This window comes from Equus quagga, chromosome 15, assembly GCF_021613505.1.
Source record: "Equus quagga isolate Etosha38 chromosome 15, UCLA_HA_Equagga_1.0, whole genome shotgun sequence".
NCBI classification, from domain to species: domain Eukaryota; kingdom Metazoa; phylum Chordata; class Mammalia; order Perissodactyla; family Equidae; genus Equus; species Equus quagga.
Window position 1 is genome coordinate 21840918 of NC_060281.1, and position 17920 is coordinate 21858837.

General features: G+C 58.7%; 1 protein-coding gene across 1 annotated transcript in view; it reads right to left on the reverse strand.

Annotated features, from left to right (window-relative positions):
- Nucleotides 1–217: 217 nt before the first annotated feature.
- TTBK1 (tau tubulin kinase 1) overlaps nt 218–17920 on the reverse strand; it is a 35312-nt gene continuing 17609 nt past the window's right edge. Inside the window, exons 13-14 of the mRNA XM_046641455.1 lie at nt 1340–2913; nt 218–605 (exon numbers count right to left, since the gene is read on the reverse strand). Coding sequence (XP_046497411.1) covers nt 218–605; nt 1340–2913 — 1962 coding nt within the window. The remainder of the gene's footprint in view (nt 606–1339; nt 2914–17920) is intronic.

The following is a 17920-nucleotide window of genomic DNA, read 5'->3' on the forward strand; positions in this document are numbered from 1 at the left end:
TGGGGGAAGATGGGGGATGGGCGTTCCCCTGCCGGGGCATCCCCCAGCGGCCGGGGGCGTGTGCTGGCGCGCGTCCTCGCGGGTGCAGGCGGGAAGCTGGGGCCGCGGGTGGCGCGCGTCGGGCGCGTAAGGCTGTGCTGGGAGCTGTTCCAGTGTGGCCGGCTGCGAGTAGGGGGCCAGGGTGAGGGGGGGGGGCCGCCGAGCGCCGCGCGCGTCATTATCTGGCCCCGGCCCTGCCCTCCGCGGCCCCCGCCCGGCCTTTGGTTGCTGAGCGCTGAGTCTGGAGTTTCCCTCTGGGTCCTTTCTTGGGGCCCCCCGGGGAGGGGGTGCCGTCAGGCTGGGCCCGGGCCTGCGGGGCGCCCCGAGGTGGGGGGCCCCCGGGCCGGGCCTGGTGCGAGGGGGAGGAGCTCTCCCTGCGGGACAGGGACTGGCTCCGGGGCGACGCGCTGGGATGGCGCGGGGCGGAGGCGGGGAGGCCCGGACTGCGCGGGGCGGAGGGCTTGGGGCCAGCTGGGGCACGCCCTGGACCCGCGCCGCGGCCGGGGGGCTGTTTGGGGCGGAGGTCAGTAGCGACGGACGACCCTGGGGGCTTCTGCAGCTGGAGCCTGCGGGAAGAGCGGAGGGCAGAAGGCAAGAGAAAAGCAGAGGCAAAGAAACAAAAAGAAAAGACATTTTCAGAATCTCCCTGGGCACTGAGCCCTAGAGTCCTGCATCCTCAGAGCTGGATGAGACTGAGGAGACAGGGCTCAGATGGGTAAACTGAGGCCTCGTGCTCCCTCCTCCAGGGAGGGACTTCTAGGGGCCACACGCTCCCAAGCTGTTACTGGAAGAGCTTGCTGCAGGCTTTCTCTGCCTTCTCTGTTTCATCCTTAAATTTCTCATGGATTTTACATTTTACTCAACAGTATACCCATATATTTTATATTATACCCATGTATTTTGTATTATGGGTATATTATATATATTATATATTGGTTATACTAATATGAATACTGTTTCCTCCCAACTATTCTGGGCTTTATCCTTTGGTTTCAAATGCCCCATGGCACACCAGAGGCTGTGTGTGGACCCCACCGGCCCCCAGCAACCTTCCCCAAGCCTGGCCTCGCTGGCATTCTTCCAGACATGCTCACTGTAGCCACTCCCTCGAACCCAGTGCCAGGGCTGGGACCTGAGTCAGAAGAAAGACTTAGTTGGGGAGTGGGTGGACAGGAGGTGTCCCTGCAGGTCCTCCCTGAGTCTTCAGTAGCCCCTGACCTTCACTCTGGGGAAGCCTCTGCTGGTGGAGGTCTTCTGTGGTTGCCCACTGCCCACCCTGGGGCTGGCAGTGGCTTCTCACCTGCTGGTGATGGCTGAGTCAGATGCTGGGGCTGCGCCGTGGGGTCTGCCGGGGGGCTGCTGGGCTGTGGCAGGCGTGGGCATGCGGATGCTGATGGGGCGGGGAATCCGGCTGCGGGTGGCAGCAGCCTGCCCGACCTTCCTGGGTGCTGTGGGCTCGGAAGCGGGTGTGTCCTCCTCGGAGCCCGTGCCCGAGAGCGTCTCCGAGGCGCGGCGCTGCTCCTCACTGGAGGAGGATGAGGCCCCAGAGGCCAGCCGCAGCAGCAGGCGGCCCTGCCTCTTCTCCATCACCAGCCGTGCCAGGTCCTGCTGTGGTCGGGCCCTCTTGCCCCACCGCTCTTTGGCCGACAGTGAGCCGGAGGGCTCTGAGCCTGTGTCCTCCTCAGACAACAGGACAGGGATACGGCTCCGGGGGCGAGGGCCTGGCATGGCAAGGCGGCTTGGGGAGACGGTGGCCAGTTTCTCCGGGCCTGGTTCCAGCGGGGATGCTGGGGCTGGCCCTTCAGCAAGGGTTGGGCCATTGGGCAGTGAGTCTGTGGCCACCTCCACGGAGGTGTCCCTGGGGGGTCCAGACAGGGCACCACTCTCCAGCCCTGACTGAGCGATGTCATTCTCCAGGGGCACAAAAACCCCCTCCTCCACAGCCCCCCCATCAGACGGTACCTCTAGGCCCAGCTCACCCCCAGCACTGAGCTCCTCAGGCCGAGAGGCCTGTCCACCGGAAGACATGACGTTGAGGTGGGTTTTCTCCGCAATGTGCACAAAGGTCCTCTCAACTTTGGTGAAGGGTGAGGAGGTGACTGCCACTCCCCCTGCCCCTGTGGTCACTGCCCCGGCCCCCGGCCCTATTCCAGGCCCAGGGGGCTTGGGCTCAGATTTGAGGACGGAGGACAGGGTGCCAGGCTCAGACACGTCCAGCTGGCTACCAGTGGGCTGGGGCCGCTCATGCTGAGGAGTGAAGGCAGCCAGAGTGCCCAGGTCGGGGTCGGGGGCCAGGTCGGCAGTGACAGGCGACTTCTTCATGTCGCCAGGGGAGACGAGCACCAACGTTTTGGAGCCCTCCTCAGGCTCAAGGTCCCCGTCGGCCATGGAGGCCCGGCCCCTGGACTCCTTCTGATCGTCGGCTAGCAGTGTGGACGGGGCACCCTCTTGGCTCCGATCAGTGCTCCTCTCGCTCCCCTCACTGCTGGAGCCACTGTGTGGCCCCAGCACCTCCCCCAGGGCCACTACCTCCTCCTCCTCCTCCTCCTCTCCCTCCTCCTCCTCCTCTTCCTCCTCCTCTTCTTCCTCCTCCTCCTCTTCTTCCTCTTCCTCTTCCTCCTCCTCCTCCTCTTCCTCCTCCTCTTCCTCCTCCTCCTCTTCCTCCTTCCCATTAGCTTGAGGCTGAACAGGAGTCAGTGGGACCTGGGGCGCGGTGAGCAGCACGTGCGAGAAGCCCACCCTCCGGACCCTGTTGAGCAGCCGAGCCCGTTCGCGGTAATCAGAGAGGTCTTTCTTGAAGTCCTGGTAGGGCAGGCTCAGAGGCACAGCTCGTGGGAGACCGTTCACCTCAAACGGGGGCGCCACAGAGAACACCTGCAAGGGGCACACACAGGGACCCACTGAGGTCACCACTGAGGCCCCCCTGGGCCTGAGAAGACCTGGACTGCACCCACAGGCCAGGAGGCCTACATGCCCCAATATGTCCACCAGAGTGTGGGCTCCATGAGCGTGAGGACTGGCTCTGTTTGTCTATCGCTCTATCGTCAGGGCCTGGAATGGTCCCGGCACCTAGTAAGTGCTCAGTAAAGCTCTGGCGAATGAGTGTGTCCATGCTCCAGGTCTCCCAAGGTCCAAGGCCCTGATCCTGGTGGCTTTTCTGTCGCCCAATCTCCTATTCCCCAACGCCCCTCCTCACCAGGTGCATCCCAAAACCCAGAGCCAACTCTACTTCAATCAAAAGAAGAAAATGGCAACTATAAGGCGTCATAGCCATCATGGAGATCAACCCTCCCTTTTACAGATGAGGAAACCAGGTCCAGAGAGGAGCAGCAAGTGTCGGCCAGCCTCCTCACAGGGCACAGTTTCTCTGCAGCCAGGGAGCTGGCCGCCCAGGGCCACCAGAACCTGTGTGGGACAAGGGCCAAGTTTGGGCTGTGCTCCATTCCCTGAAGTGCGGGCTGGGCCCCCTTCCCTCCTGCCCCTTTCTGACCTGTCAGCCCAGAATTTTCCAGCCCTCTGCAGGTATGTTTTGAGTCCACACTTCCTCCAGCAATTCACAGTCAGCCTATGAAGGGCAGCTTCTTTTCACTTGATTAAGTTTTCCCCTTGGAAGCTTTGTGCAGAGTCCTTGGCATGTAATGGCCTGTTCTTGGTTTTCTAGACTCCCGCCACATCTCCCCTTAGCCTCCTTCCTTCCAGACTAGAAAAGCCTGACCACCTTATCAGGACCTCAGCTGCCGCATCTTCTCCAGCTCCACCCTCGTCAATCCACACACATCCCTCCCAAGCACCCACAATGCACCGGGCCCCATCAGGGCTGGCACGGCTTTGTTCCAGGTGGGATGGCGCCCATGGTGTCCAGCACTTTGTTGGTCTTTTTGAACACACTGGGCCTCTGTCTTCCTAAACACAGCCCATCCAGACCAGAAGCCCGGAGATATCCTGACACCTCCAGCACCTTCAGGTGCCATCCAGACGCAGGGGGTCCCACCAAGTGTTCCTCTTAAACATCTGCCCCAGCCCGATGGGCACAGCCTTGTCTTGCTTGGTGGTTCCTTAGCCACCAGCCTGTTTCCTCCATCCCACACTGCCCATCCATCCTTCCTACAGCTGCCCGAGTAGTCTTGAAATTTAAATCTGATCCCCCCTCTCTCTGCTTCAAACCTGTAGAAACCTACAGTGGCCCCCACAGTCCTCAGGAGAGAGTCCAGTCCGTGGCTTGGCACATGAGCAACCCTGTCCCGTCCTTCCCCTCCCCGCCCCCCGCCATGATCCGGCTCCTACCTTCTGCTCCACTCTCATTTCTAGCAGCACCCTCTGATCCCCCATTGGGTGCTCCAGCCATTCTGATGCCACCAGCAGGCCCCTGAATACATTGGACATCGCACATTTCTGGGTCTTCCCCTAGGCAGTGTCCTCTGCCCTGGGGGCCCCTCTCACCCCTTCTGTTCACTTGACAAATTCCCATTCTTCCTCCAGGACGTGGCTCAAACAACTCTTCTTCCAAAAAAGCCATCTTGTCCACCTGCCAGCAGACTTCATCACTCTCCTTTCGACTTGTTCTCCCACGTCCTTCCATTAGAGAACCTTCCACCCTCTATTCCCCATGCATGTGTTTACAGAGTTCTCTCTCCCAATATACACTGAGCCCCTCGAGGGGTTTTCATTCATTCATTCAAGAAGTCCTTGAATGTCTATTGTCCTGGCCACCATGTTAGAGGCTGCGAGTCTGTGGATCAGTGTTGAACGAGATAGACATGATCCTTATTTTCATGGAGTGTGCAATCTCTATATTAGGAAATGAAGTGGGGATAATGCATAAGCCACAATGTTGTGATCATAAATGAGGACATCTAAGCAATGGGTCTGCCCTATAGAAGCTGCTTGATAAATGTTAACTCCCTCCCACCCCCACCTGCTACCCCCTGCCCTGTACGCTCTGGTTTGGAGATCATTGCCTCCCTCCTCAACTCCAGAAATGCCCCAGTTGCCACACCTGTAGGGGAGGAGGGGAGGGGCAAGAGGGGCTCGGCCAGTTGAGGCCTCTGTGCAAACAGTTGGCCCAAAGGCTGGTAGAAGGGGAAGGCAGGAATCCCCAACGCCAAGGATCTGCACGAGGCTGTGACTTCTCTCCCCAGCCGCCATAATCTTCCTCCGAATCACACCACTGGTGAGGACTTGATAGGGGTTGGGGGAGCAATGCAAGACAGGGCGGCATGCAAGCCCAGACAGGACCTCAGCACACGCTGTGTGAGCCAGGCAGGGAACTTCCTTAAAGCCATGTCCCCTTCACATACAGGCTCACAGACCCCGGCAACTGTTTTCTTTTTCTATGCCATTCTAATTCTTCATTTATTCATTCATTGATTTAGCAAACATTAAGTGCTGGTTCTGTGCCTGGCCTTGTGCTGGGCCCCTTTGCCATGTTTAGTTACCAATGTTAAGGCTGGAAAAGATGACTGGGCAGAGGTGGGGGGGGGGGTGCTGTGAGCTCCTAGGTAAGTGGGGACCATGGGGTAGGTGCTGGGACTGACAGCCAGGGACAGGCAGACAGACACAGAGCTCTGATCATGTCTCCCTCTGTCCACCTCAGAACTCACCACCCAGCACCAGACACATCCTCTGGGCAAGGATATCCTTCAACCCCACCAGGCTATCCTTTCTCAGCAGAACCTCTGCCAATTTTCCCTGTCCCATCTCTGACACTTGGCGCATCCCTGGCAGAACCACATTTTCCTCTGGCCCGGCCCTGGATCTCTCTGGAAAAGCGCCATTCATAGGATGGCCCCTCCACTCACAGTGCCCATGTTAGATGATTGTAGCTGGAGCATTCTCTCCTTCCATCTCAAAGCCCTGCCCTTCTATTACATGGGAGGGAGGAGGAGTGAGAACTGAAAATCAGGCATCAGTGATAATATCAGACTGGGAAACCGAGGCCTGGAGAGAGGCATCAACATGCAAGTCACAAAGCACATCAACCAGGGTGGCCCAGAGCCCATAACTTTCCATTGCCTCACCGGCCTCACACCCTCCGATGTGGGGAAATCTGGGACCCTCTGCTCTTTAGCAGGAAGCGCTGTGAACTTCAGAGTGGGGACAGCTTTGCCCTGAGGATCGCTGCCAAGGCCACCTCAGCCTGGGCGTGCCGGCCTCTGTGTTTCAAAGGCCCTCCACTTCTCCCTATCTGGCTCCATGTTGGGGAGGGCCAGGCCTGGGCTTGAGTTCCTCCCTCCTCAGAGAGAAGAAAGACCTCCCTCACCTTCTCCTGGCCTCTCCTGGATGCCTGAGCCCAAAGGGTATTCCACCATTCACCCATGCGGTCCTGGGCTCATCCATTCAGCCAGCGGTCACTACACAGCCTCTGTGTGCTTGGCTGTAGAGGCCTGAGGACATCATGGGAGGGGGACTGCAGTGACATCCCCCATTCCAGCTCAGAGGGCAGCAAGAGTGCTGGGTGTTGGCAAGAGGAAGTCGGGGTCTGGGGAAGCTCACACCTTCCTGCTCCCTTCCCAGGGCAGACACCTTTTATGATTCCAATTTGCTTACTGTGGTTCTCCAGCCTGGCTCGGACACCATTCTCTGGGGGAACTTTCTAAAATTACAGAGCCCTGAGTCCTACCCCCAGATTCTGTAGATCAGAAATGAGGCTCAGAAATCTGTCTGTTTTAAAGCTCCCTGCTGATTCTGATGGAGTTTGGCAAAAGGGAGATGTGGTCAGGGGGAGTCGTAGGGGGAGGGGAGGCAGGCTATTGGCGCTGAGACACTGCGAGGCAATGAAAGCCCCAGCCCTCGCCCTGACTCACTGAGCCCAGAGCAGAGGGCTGCGGCCTTGCCAGCTTCAGAGCCCAGCCCAAGTCCATGTTTCCTTCAATCAGAAGGACAAGTGAAGGGAGGTGGATGGATCAGACTCGGTTCTTCCCCTGCCACCAACAAAACTAGGCTCTCCTCAGCCTAGACTTCTCTGACACCCACACAGGGAAAGGCTACTCCGCACGCCAGCATTCCCACACAGGGTGCACAGAGCACCTTCCTCCCTGGACCCTGCCAAGCCCGGACACCGTGCACTGCACATCAGCCCACAGTCCCAAGGCTGAAGAAGGGGGGCTGCTGAGTGACAAAAGCAGCAGGGTGAGCCCTGACACCCCATGCCTCCCCTGCTGGGCGAGGGGGATGGGGAGGGCTTCGTGCCTCTCACAGCAGTGCCCCCACCCCAACCAAGCAGCCGTCCAGTGCACACCTCCCATCTCCCCCCCCCCCCCCCCCCCCCCCCCCCCCCCCCCCGCCGCCATAAATGCCCAGCCTGAGAATTGGAGATGAGAAGGAGCTCGCAGTGCAGCTTCCTCTGCCCACCACCGCCTTTCCAGATTCTTCACCTGTCTGTCTGCGTCTCCACTCTCAAACTACATCTGCCAAGCCAACAGCCCTCCCTCTGCTCCTCCACCCCACACGCAGGAGTGCCACCCTCCCCAGGTGCACTGGCCCCTGGCAGTCCTGGGTGGAAGGGGTAAGATGACCTGGGAAGGTGGCTGCCAATCCTCCATCTATGTAGATCCTCACACACTTGACCCCCAGATCTCAGTGTCCCCAACCCATCCCTGCCTGCCCAAGGGCAGGGAGCTGACAGCATGTGGGCGTCCTAAAGGCTCTGGGGGTCAAGAAACACAGCTGGCATTTGCCCTTCCTCTGCCCCCACACTTGCTTTAGACCCTGAGGAGAAAAGTGTCTTCCTCTTTTGTGTGGCCGCAGGCCTGCAGGGGTGGGGTGGAGGACAGAGAGAAGGAGAGGGAGGGAGGCCCCCCTCCCCGTCCCCTCTCTGCCTGCAGTCTGGGAAGCCTCTGGAGTCCTCCCCTCCCTCATCGCCCACCCTCACCCCACAGTCTGTTCCCTACACCACCCAGGCTCTGCACAATCCAGTCTCACTGATCCTCTCAACAGACCACCTCCTGGAGGCCAGGGCTACCTCAGAACCCCGGCAGAGCAGAGGGGCAGAGGCAGGTCCTGTGGCCCCCTCACAGGGCTCTCTGGCGTCCTGGCTTCCCACCCCCACCACACACTTGGTCTCAATAGTCTGATCCACAGAGAACCCGTCATTGGTGGACCCTCCCCCTACTTCCCATCCCCTCTCCAGCAAGTTGACAATCTGGAGTTGACTCGAGAGACTAAAGTCCACCCCCCAACGCCTCCTCCAGATGAAGGGAGACAGCCAGCAAGGTGAGGGCTGATCAAGTTCAACCAGGCTGAAACCTTCTAGGGTCCCCTACCGGTCCCCAACTGCCCTGGTCTTAACTGCCGGCTCAGGTAGGTGCGAGGCTGGAGCCACTAATCTGGAATTTGCCCCCCACCCCAAGCAAAAGACTAGTTGCTGCCCTCTGGCCAACTGAGCACCCCAAGAGTTGGGGTCCGCCTCGAATGATGGGCTAGGAAGGAGGAGGATGAAAGAAAGCAGGCGAGGCGCAAGTTCCTGGAAGGCGTCTTTAATCAGGATTTGGTAGTACACAAGCTCTCCGGATTGTCTCCATTAACATACAGGGACTTAAAAAGGCACAAGATCCCTCGCACAGCGACGCGTGACGGCAGGGAGCCCTCCACCCTCGCCCGTGCGCGGCCGTGTGCGCGTGGGTGCATGTCCGTGTCCCACCCCCGTGGCGGTGCCACACGTGTGCGTGTCGGTTTCAAGTGTTGGATTTGTACAGTACTCGCAGTCTAGGGGCGGGGACTCAGTGCATGCTTTTCTACCCGGGCCCGGGGACCCCCGACGCCGCTGTGTACACTGAGGACGCACCCCGGAGAGAGAGTAAGAAAAAAGAAGCGTCCCATCTTCGTGTGTGTGTGGTTTTGAGATTTTCGTGCATGCTTACGCTGGCCGGGATCGGGGAATAGTGCAAGCTTATAATACAGTATTATTGCAGTACAAAATGGGGCGGGGGTGGTGGGTTATGATGGGAGGGGGAGGCTCAGGAATAAACTGGCTGGGATTCGGGACCTCCGGGAGAGTCCTCTCGCCAAGCCCCTGCCATCCCTCGCTCCCCTCCCCACCGCGATTAGGAAGCGTCTCCTGACACTGGGAGGGGGATCTTCGGGTCCCTGGAGGGAAGGGGCTCAGCTGGGCCCCGGGGCGAGCTTCCCCCATCCCACCAGTCCCACCCCTCGTGGGCCAGGGGCCAGCCTTCTCCTCGCTCAATACTGTCACCCATAAGGTCCCCGAACCCCGCCTCCTCCCCCACGGAAGCCCCTCCAAGTGGGGGGGAGGGGTCGACGGAGCAAGTGCAAAGGAAGCAGATGTTGGTCCCTGAGTTTTATTTTCGGGGGTGGAGAGGGAGAAGAGCTGGAAGTCAGGACATATTTGGGGCCCCCCAGGGCCCTCAGTGGTGGATTGGGGTGGGGCAGGAGACACGGACGCCGGGGCGTGGGTAAAAAGGGGTGTTGGGTGGCTCAAAGCTTGACTCCCCCTCAACTCTGGGCTCTTTGGCATCCAATTGCAAGGCCAATTATTTGGGGCGCGGGAGGCGGCAGCCCAGTGGGCGTTGAGGTAACAGGAGTCAGGGTTGCGGCGACCCGGGCTCTTCGAGCCTGGAGAATGGGCCAGCTCCGCCTCCCAGCCCTTGTCTGCACCCCCTCCCTGGGAGCACTGGGGCGCGAGTCTTCCCTCCAGTTCCCCCCAAACCCCCCACCCCGGGGCCAGGGACCCAGCCGCCGCGAGCCGGGGAGAGGGAAGCAAACACACAGGGGTGCGGAGGCGGGAGCGTTAACCCGAGAGACACTTTAGCAGCAGGCAGCCCGGCGGGGGCGGGGGCGGGGCGGGGGCCGGGGCGGGGGCGGGGGCGGGGCTCGGAGGCCGGCGGTACCCTGGTCGCGCGGCGCAGCAGCTAGTTAAAAAGACGGAACGTACATTCGTGGTGCGAGGCCGCGGGGCAGGGGCAGGGGCAGGGGCAGGGACGGCGGGCGGGTCCCGGGGGCGAGGACAGAGTGGAAAGTGGTGGTTGGGGTCCCGTTACAGTTATGAACCTGCGCGAGGTGCCCGGAGACGCGATCCTGTGCTCTCCCGGCCGGGGGCTGCTCGTGTGCTGTCCGGAGAGTGGACGGAGTGTGTGTGTGTGAGGGCCGGTTAGTGTGGCGAGGTGAAGCCCACCCCCCGCACCCCCACAGCCGTGCAGGTAGAAGGGAGGGTGCGCGGTGGGACTGACGGCGGAACCAAGTGGCAGGAGGGGTCTAGGAAGGTTCCCATAGTCCTTTGGGCTTCGTTGCCCCTCCTCCCCCACTCCTTTTCAACTCGTTACTTAGGGGGAGGGGGGCCACTCAGGCTCAGGTCTCCCTGAGCTGTTAAGTCCACTGAGTAGTGTGGGAAACCGTTTAGGATACTTGAGGGATGTGGTCCTCAGGTTGGGAGCCTCTCCCTTAGGGAGAAGGATGATTTAAAATTTTCAGAGGCTCACCCCATCAGTCCCAGGGGGCGCCTCTGTCCCTAATGGGAATAATGCAAACTTTGGGGACATGCCCCCCAACTTAAGGAGAGTGATTTGCCACGCCCCTTGTTACCAAGGACTGCCCATGGGGGTGGGCTGCTTCCTGCCCTTTGGTTTGGAATCTCAGTGGAGTTAAGGGTAGGGTGGGGTGGTGTTCAGGCCCTTCTTAGGGGTCTACGCTTCCATCCTCAGGTACCAAATCAACTCAAGAACAACAGAGGATACAGCATTCTCCACGCTCCCACAGCCAGGGGCCGCCACACCCTCCCTAAGCATGGTCCCCTCCCCTGGCCACCCAATATAGACACATTGCCACAGTTCCTTCTGCCCACCCCAGTGGCCCAGGCTCCCTTGACCACTGCCTGGGCAGACAGCACCACCCCTCCCCAGAAAAAGGGACCTAGGCAGGACAGAGGAGAGAAATAGTAAAGGAAGATTCTGGGACCCCCCCCCACCCCCCACTGAGAGGACCCCTGGCTTTTCCTGGGATTAGAGGGGCCTGCTCCCTTTGGCTGGGGAAGCAAGGACTAATGTGCCAGCATGGCTCAGAGATGCCATCGGTCCCCCACGTGCTGGGCAGGGCTATGCCCATTTCCTCCAAAACTGGAAATGCAAAGGGAGATGGCCAGGTTCAGGATGCTAGTGGTTGGGATGAGTGCCGAGTGGTTATTGCTGTGACCCAAGCTGCCTTGAGTATGTGGGGGGGTGTATTCATTACTGAGAATTTACTAGAGCCTTTTTCACTGACCCAGGGTCCTGTCCCACAGAGAAAATGCTGGTCCTATGAGGACCCCACTTGCCTCTAACAAGCCCACACACACATACATACAGGCACACACACTATGAGCTCACTGACATGTACACACAGCACACACCACACATCCCCACTGGCCGGGAGCTGCCTCCTCTAAGAAGCCCACTAGGTTTGAGTTCCTGGGGAAGAACACTGTCCCCCTTTGAGCACTGCCGCCCTGGACAGAAGCAGGGGTGGGGAGTCCTCAGGCTCACAGAGGGTGGAAACTGAGTTCAGGGTCTCTGCCTGTAAACCAGCTTTTGGCTCACATAGTGATTTTTCTTTAAAAAGCTGTTTTTTAAAATTAGATGCCAATAATTAAAAATTGGGATGTCACATAAAAATTGGAAAATAGTGGCAATAATTGGCTGAGCTGAGGATGGGCAGAGGGTCCCCCTATTTACCATAGTCCCCGAACCTGCCCACTCCTTAACATTGCTTTGCTCCTATTGCCGTGTGAGTTGGTGACACTCAGCCCAAATCCCCATGGTCAGTGCTCAACGATGCCAGTACCTGCCCTGTCTGTGAGCCTGACCCCAAGGACCCCATCACCCTCGAGGACAGGGTTTAGAGCACCTGCTTTCTCATCGAACTCTTACTCCACCCACCTGATCCCCAGAGCTGCTATGCGGTGCTTGGGCCCGTGTGGGATTGAGAGGTTAGGGTCTCTGGAGAAAGAGGGTCCTGCCATTTCAACCAACCCCAGTGCTCTGGAGTGACCCCGACCTGGACACCATCCCACGCCGAGGTGGGGGTGAGAAGGAAGGCGAGTCTGGCTCACAGACAGCTCCCTTCTTCCTACACAGAGCGAGGAGGGGCCAACCAGAGAGGCCAGTAAATACGAGACACAGGTTACAACGCTTTAGAAGGCCTATCAAAGAAGACCTCAGTTATTCGGCATTGGCGGGGTTTCTTACATGTTTTTGTAAATTAAATATTCTGATTAATCCATTAAATGCCATTAAAAGATAATATCCATTAAAAGATAACACTGGGATCTACCTCATAGGCTATTAGGAGGATTAAATGAGTTAATTTTGTAAAGTGCTTTGATCACTGCCTGGCATATAATAAGCGCCGCATGCCAGTGACTGTTAAATAAAGTAAAAAAATAAATCATTGGAGGCACTGCCATATGCAGGGTGTGACTATAGGGTACAAAAACACCCATTTTCCTAGTACCCCTAAGGTTGCTGCTGCTTTGCACAGCTGGCTCCGGGTAAGGGGGCTGTGCGCTTTCCCCAAGCGGGAAATCATCTCTGGAAACATTCTGGCCTCCTCTGTGGGAAACCCGGTGGGAAAAAGAGCCTGACAACAGGGCACGCTCACCACTCCCCGACCGACCGGCCTGGGACCTAGAGACAGGAGACAACCCCAAACCACATAGGACTCTGCTGAGCGTCACGGGAACTTGATCCGACACACATGGCTTGAACTGGCCTTAGCTGCTTCCCCAAGTCAAAGCTGCCGTCACAAGATGATAATGTTATCAAGATCACCCCCTGTTAGCTCAGAGCTTTATGGCTTATGAGACACTCTCTCCTCTACCGCGCAGGACATGCAAAAGGATGTCCCCAAAGGACAAAATGTTTTCAATCAGGATCTTACTTTAGCGACACACCCTCTCCCACAGGTATCAGTTCTGGGGGCGGTGTGTGTGTGTGTGTGTAGGTTTGAAACCAAAGGCTTTGGAAACAGAAATAAGTATTTAATGCTAAAATAAGGCTGAAGCTAGTGCCATCGTCTTTGATAAATCGCAAGGCACTTTGGGATCTTAGAGTACCTCAGGGTCCTGGTCACTGAGTGGGAGCTGTGCTCAAGGTCGGGTAGTGGGACCCTCTGGAAGGGAATGCCGGATAACAGAGGGCTTGGTTCCATTCAACCCCAGAGAGCAGGGGCACTGCCCCCGCTGCGGCTGACTTTGGAGTGGGCTGGTGAACAGACCCCTTCACTTCACCCCTGCCTCTAGCTGGAAGGATGGGAAGAGGGCCAGAGGGTAGGCGGGGAGAGGCAGGCAGTGCCAGAAGGCGGGGAGTGGGGCTACTGTTCATCCCACCCCCTCACTTTTGTGCTTTGTGTTTTCTGTCCCTTCTGGAAGGGTCTACCCTTCCTCTGCCTTCTGCCACAGCAGGGTGCAGAGCCACCCAAAACAGCCAGGAGGCCAGCAGAGGCTTGGATTAGGGAAGGTTCAAAAGTGAGCATGTGGGATAGGGATGGGGTGGGGCATGAGTACTAGGACCCGAGTCTGGCTTTCATTCCTAGATGGGGAAGATGCAACATCCTCAGAAAGAAACAGATTTTGGAGAAAGGAGTGTGGTGGGTGTGGGCAAGGCTCATGTGGATGAGCCATACCACAACGCTGGCCATCCATGAGAACAGTCAGCCTCCAGGGCACTGCCCTCAGGGTGCCACTTATGGCCTCTACTCCAACCAGAGACAGTTGGGGAGTTGAAGAGAGTTGAGTTGGGAGGGAAGCAGAGGTGAAGGAGAGAGGAGCCAGGATGAGAGTAGGTACATAAGAAACTACCAAGGACTGCACAAATATCTTTCTGAATCCCTAACATACACACATGCACGCTCATACACACCCACACACATAGGGCTGCAGCACTGTGCAACTTCAGTGGGTGCATTCACATTAGAGTCTATGTAAATGACACTCCTTGGAATTATGCAGTGCGCAGCCTGAGCATCCATCCATGGCAGCCCTGCCACATGCAGAAATGCTCCATACATAAGCACACTTATAAGTGTACATGCATGTACACAAGCACACACACAGATACAATCTCACTGCAACAAACATTTTGCAAACCTTCAGGCCTCCTCCCCTCCTTGTACAGGCACTGCCCTTCCTGGAGACTTCTTCACCACTACCCCATTTCCCAGGGTAAAGGAGGTACTGGCTGACATCGATAGGAATGAAGACAGGGAACCTTGGGGGTCCCTGCAGTGACAGGTTGGGGGCTGAGAAATAGGCAGAAAGAGCATAAGCAATCTGGCCTCCTGATCCTCACTCATCTCCAGATCCGCGTCTGATCTGCCGACCCTGTGCTCTGTCCCCACGGCCCCTGGGGGCCAAGAGGCTTGGCTGAGCACCTGAGGAAGGAGTCACCCTACAAGGCGGCAGTGGCAGGGCTGCTGCTGTCTGGGATTTATCCTGGGCTCACAGGTCTCGCCTCATCCTTAACAACCACTCCTTCTACCACTGCTTCTAGACTGGGTCCCCTCACCCCTGGGCTCCAGCTGGCTTTGAGGGGCAGATCCCAAGCCTCTGTTCATCCATCCTCAGCTCCTAAGGAGCTAGGCCAGGCAACAAATCTCACCAGAGGGTAATGGCCCATATGCCTTGGGGGAGGGGCAGCCTACAGTGGACTGAGCTCCAGGCCTCCTGGGGGAGACGTGGGAGTCAGGGACTCTGCCCTCTGTGACAATGGCATGGGAAAGGCTCACGGTCACAGGGCCGCTTCCCCCATATCACTGAGTATAGAGTCACTCCCCACCAAACCCCAAACCTGGCTGGCCAGGCCCCCATCTCATACACAGGGCCACACACCTCGCCCTACGCAGATAGACAGAAACCTAGCACGCCGAAAGGGTCCCAGTCTCCTGGCACCCGCCTCATGGTGGACCAGGCCCAGCCACACCAAGAGATCACAGCTTAACAGAATAAACCCCATGCCAGACCGACTCCGACCCAGCATGCCTTGTCTCCCTGACACCTTGGTTTCCACTGGACTCTGGACCCACCAGTGGCTCCGGCCCAGGGCACCCATCCTGTCTGAAACGGCACCGACAGCCCCACCCTCCCTGCACCATTTGGCTGGCACCGAGCAGAGGGAGCCGGTGGGGGTGGTATTACAGTACCTTGGGCCAACGTTATGGGGCTGTATTGCGTGATGGGGTGGGATGGGTGTGTGAGTGTGTGATTATTGCGTCCTGGGAAGGAACCACGGTCTCTGCCTGCTCCCCACCCCCCCCCCACCTGCCCCCTCCAGGAGGGGGGGGGCCCAGCCTAGGTCTTGTGGGTGAAGCGGGCCCACACCTGCTGCAGCTGGGACCGCGAGATGCGGAGCACCGAGGGCACGAGTCTGTGGTTGCCGGCGGCGAGGGGCGCGTGGCGCCGGTGGGGCGCCCGCACGGGGCTGCTCTCCGCCGAGCGGCTGCGCTGAATGAGGGAACCGGAGGAGCCCGCGGAGCCGCCGCCGCCGGGGTGAGGGTAATGCTCGGTCTCCAGCGTGGAGGAGGAGAACACGGAGGACGCCAGTCGTCGCAGGGGGCTGTACCGCGGGAGGGAGTGCCCCGAGAGTCTGTCCTCCTCCAACTGAAAGAGACCAAGAGAGTGGAGGGAAAAGAGGCGTCAGGCACAGACTCGACAGCTCCGTCTCGGGGGCCACCCACCGCTCACAGCCCCTGTGGCGCTGGCGTCCCGGGCAGGTGGGCAGGGTTGGGCAGGGTGGAGGGGGTCGCAGACCAGCCCATCCTGCCTCAGGACCTAGGCTCTCTCGGGCCTCCAATGCTCTTCCCTCTGCTCCTCCTCTCTGGCACTTCTCACACCATGGTCTCCTTGCAGAGACCTTGGTTCACCTCCTCCAGGAAGCCTTCCCAGCTTAGCCCTCCCTAGCTCAGAGTTCCATTCTGGCTGGGAATTCCTCCCCCTTGGGAAGGCGCTCTGCAACCGTTACCTGCTGTGCATTGGCAGCTGTGTGCCATCTGTCTCCCCAGCTGCACTCCACACTCCTCCTGAGGTCTAGAGAACCTTTCCCGCACACCCTCTGCCTGGGCACCCCCACCCCATCACAGGGGGATGTCACGGTCTCAGTGACAGAGGAGCAGAAGGGTAAGACCCTGGAGTCCAACTACTCATGTTGGAATCTCCGCTCCACCACGTACTACCTGGGTGACTCAAGCAAGTCACCTCCCCTCTCCGTGCCTAGAGCTTCCTCATCTGTAAAACGGAGGTGGCAGGCTTCCCGCCTCCTAGGGCTGCTCTGAGGGTTAGATGTTAGAATACACAGAGCGCTCAGAACAGAGCCTGCTGCGGAGAGAATGCCGTGTCATGTGAGCTGTTTTATTATCCTTTCCATCACTCTTCAGAAGAGGAGAGGGACAGAGGACTGGTGGAAGGAGGGGCACCTGGAACCATCTCTCCAGAGCGGAGCGGCTATTTCCCTGACCTCGTCAAGGCCACGCCACAAGGCAGCCCGTGGCAGGGGCTGGGCCGCCTCACTGCCGTCAGGAAGAATCCTGCCTTGTGCCCTCCTGTGCCCTCAGGGGGAAAAGGGAAATTGGGACTGAGTGTCCCAGGCATGTGGGGGTGGAGATGGTGAAGAAGGTGTCAACAGACCTCTCCCAAGCTGACCCCCAGCTCTGGCTGGGACTGAGGCCAGTTTAAATAGCTTTAGTGGGGCAGTGAGGACTGGCTGGGCCACCTGCTGGAGGGCCGAGGGAGGAGGGGGGCCGGGGCTCCAGTGTCACCTTGCAGATGTCAAAGGGGGAGGGGCGCGCAGGGACCTGGCATGGAACCTCCAGCAGAGAGGGGAAGAGACAGAATATTCTGGGAGCATCGTCTTTGCCTCACCTTCCTTTCCCTTCCAGCTTCTTTTTGGCAAGTCTAGGATCCTTCTGAGTGAGTCCCGTCTGCACCGAGGGGTAGGGGTCTGAGGGGTACCAAGGGACCGAGGCGCCACAGTTGCCCACAGCCCCTCACACAGCACATGTAGGGGGCTCGAGTTTAATGCCCCAGCCAGAGTTTGGTCAGCTGCTAGGGGGGTTCGATCCCAGAGTGCCCCCGCCCCCTCAGGTCAAACACCACCTGTGGCCACCCACTTGTCCTCAACGCCCAGCTGAAGTTTCACCTCTGTGAGACCTACCCCCACCCCCGACCAGTTTCCCAGGTAGGCTCCCTGTTTCTGGCAGAGAACGGTTCTTCTCTTCTCCCTTATGGCCCTTGCTTATAAACATCCACGTCCACACCTTTGCATCCCACTCGCCCCTCTCGACTCTGAGCCCTGAAAGGGCAGGATCATCTTTGTCCCCCAGCCCCTAGCACACGGCCTGGCACGTGGCAGGGAAATGTTCTAGTGGCTGCCAAGCAGATGTCCATGTGCTCAGGGAATGCTGACCTGCTGTGTTATCAGCCAGAGACAACCGGCAAACATCCCTCCCCCAGGTCACACCTTGGCTGCACTTCCCCCTCTGCCCGGCTCTCCCGGCCTTCTATTCTGCACCTTCAGTTCCCGAGAGAAGAACGCGAGGTGTGTGTAAAGAAAAAGCTTTAAAGGATCATGGATGCGCCCCAAAGAACAACAGATGCTCTGAAATTGTGCCTGCTTGCTCCACGTTATCCTTGTCCCTGCTCCCCACGGGGTAGGTGACAGAGTTCCAGGTGCTCAGATCTTTAATGATTGCTGTTGTGAGGAAGCTCACACCTCAGACACAGAGCAGCCCCAGCTAGGTCCAGGAGGGGCTCCTTGCAGAAACGAGGCTGGGGGTGGGGCGCCCTGGAGAGACTTTGTGCCTGCGCTGAGCACCGTAATCCAGTTATGGGGGGGGGTCCACAAACTGTGATTCCAATGTGCGGGGTGTGGGAGCCCCGCAGAGGCTGGGCTCAGGACCCTTCCAG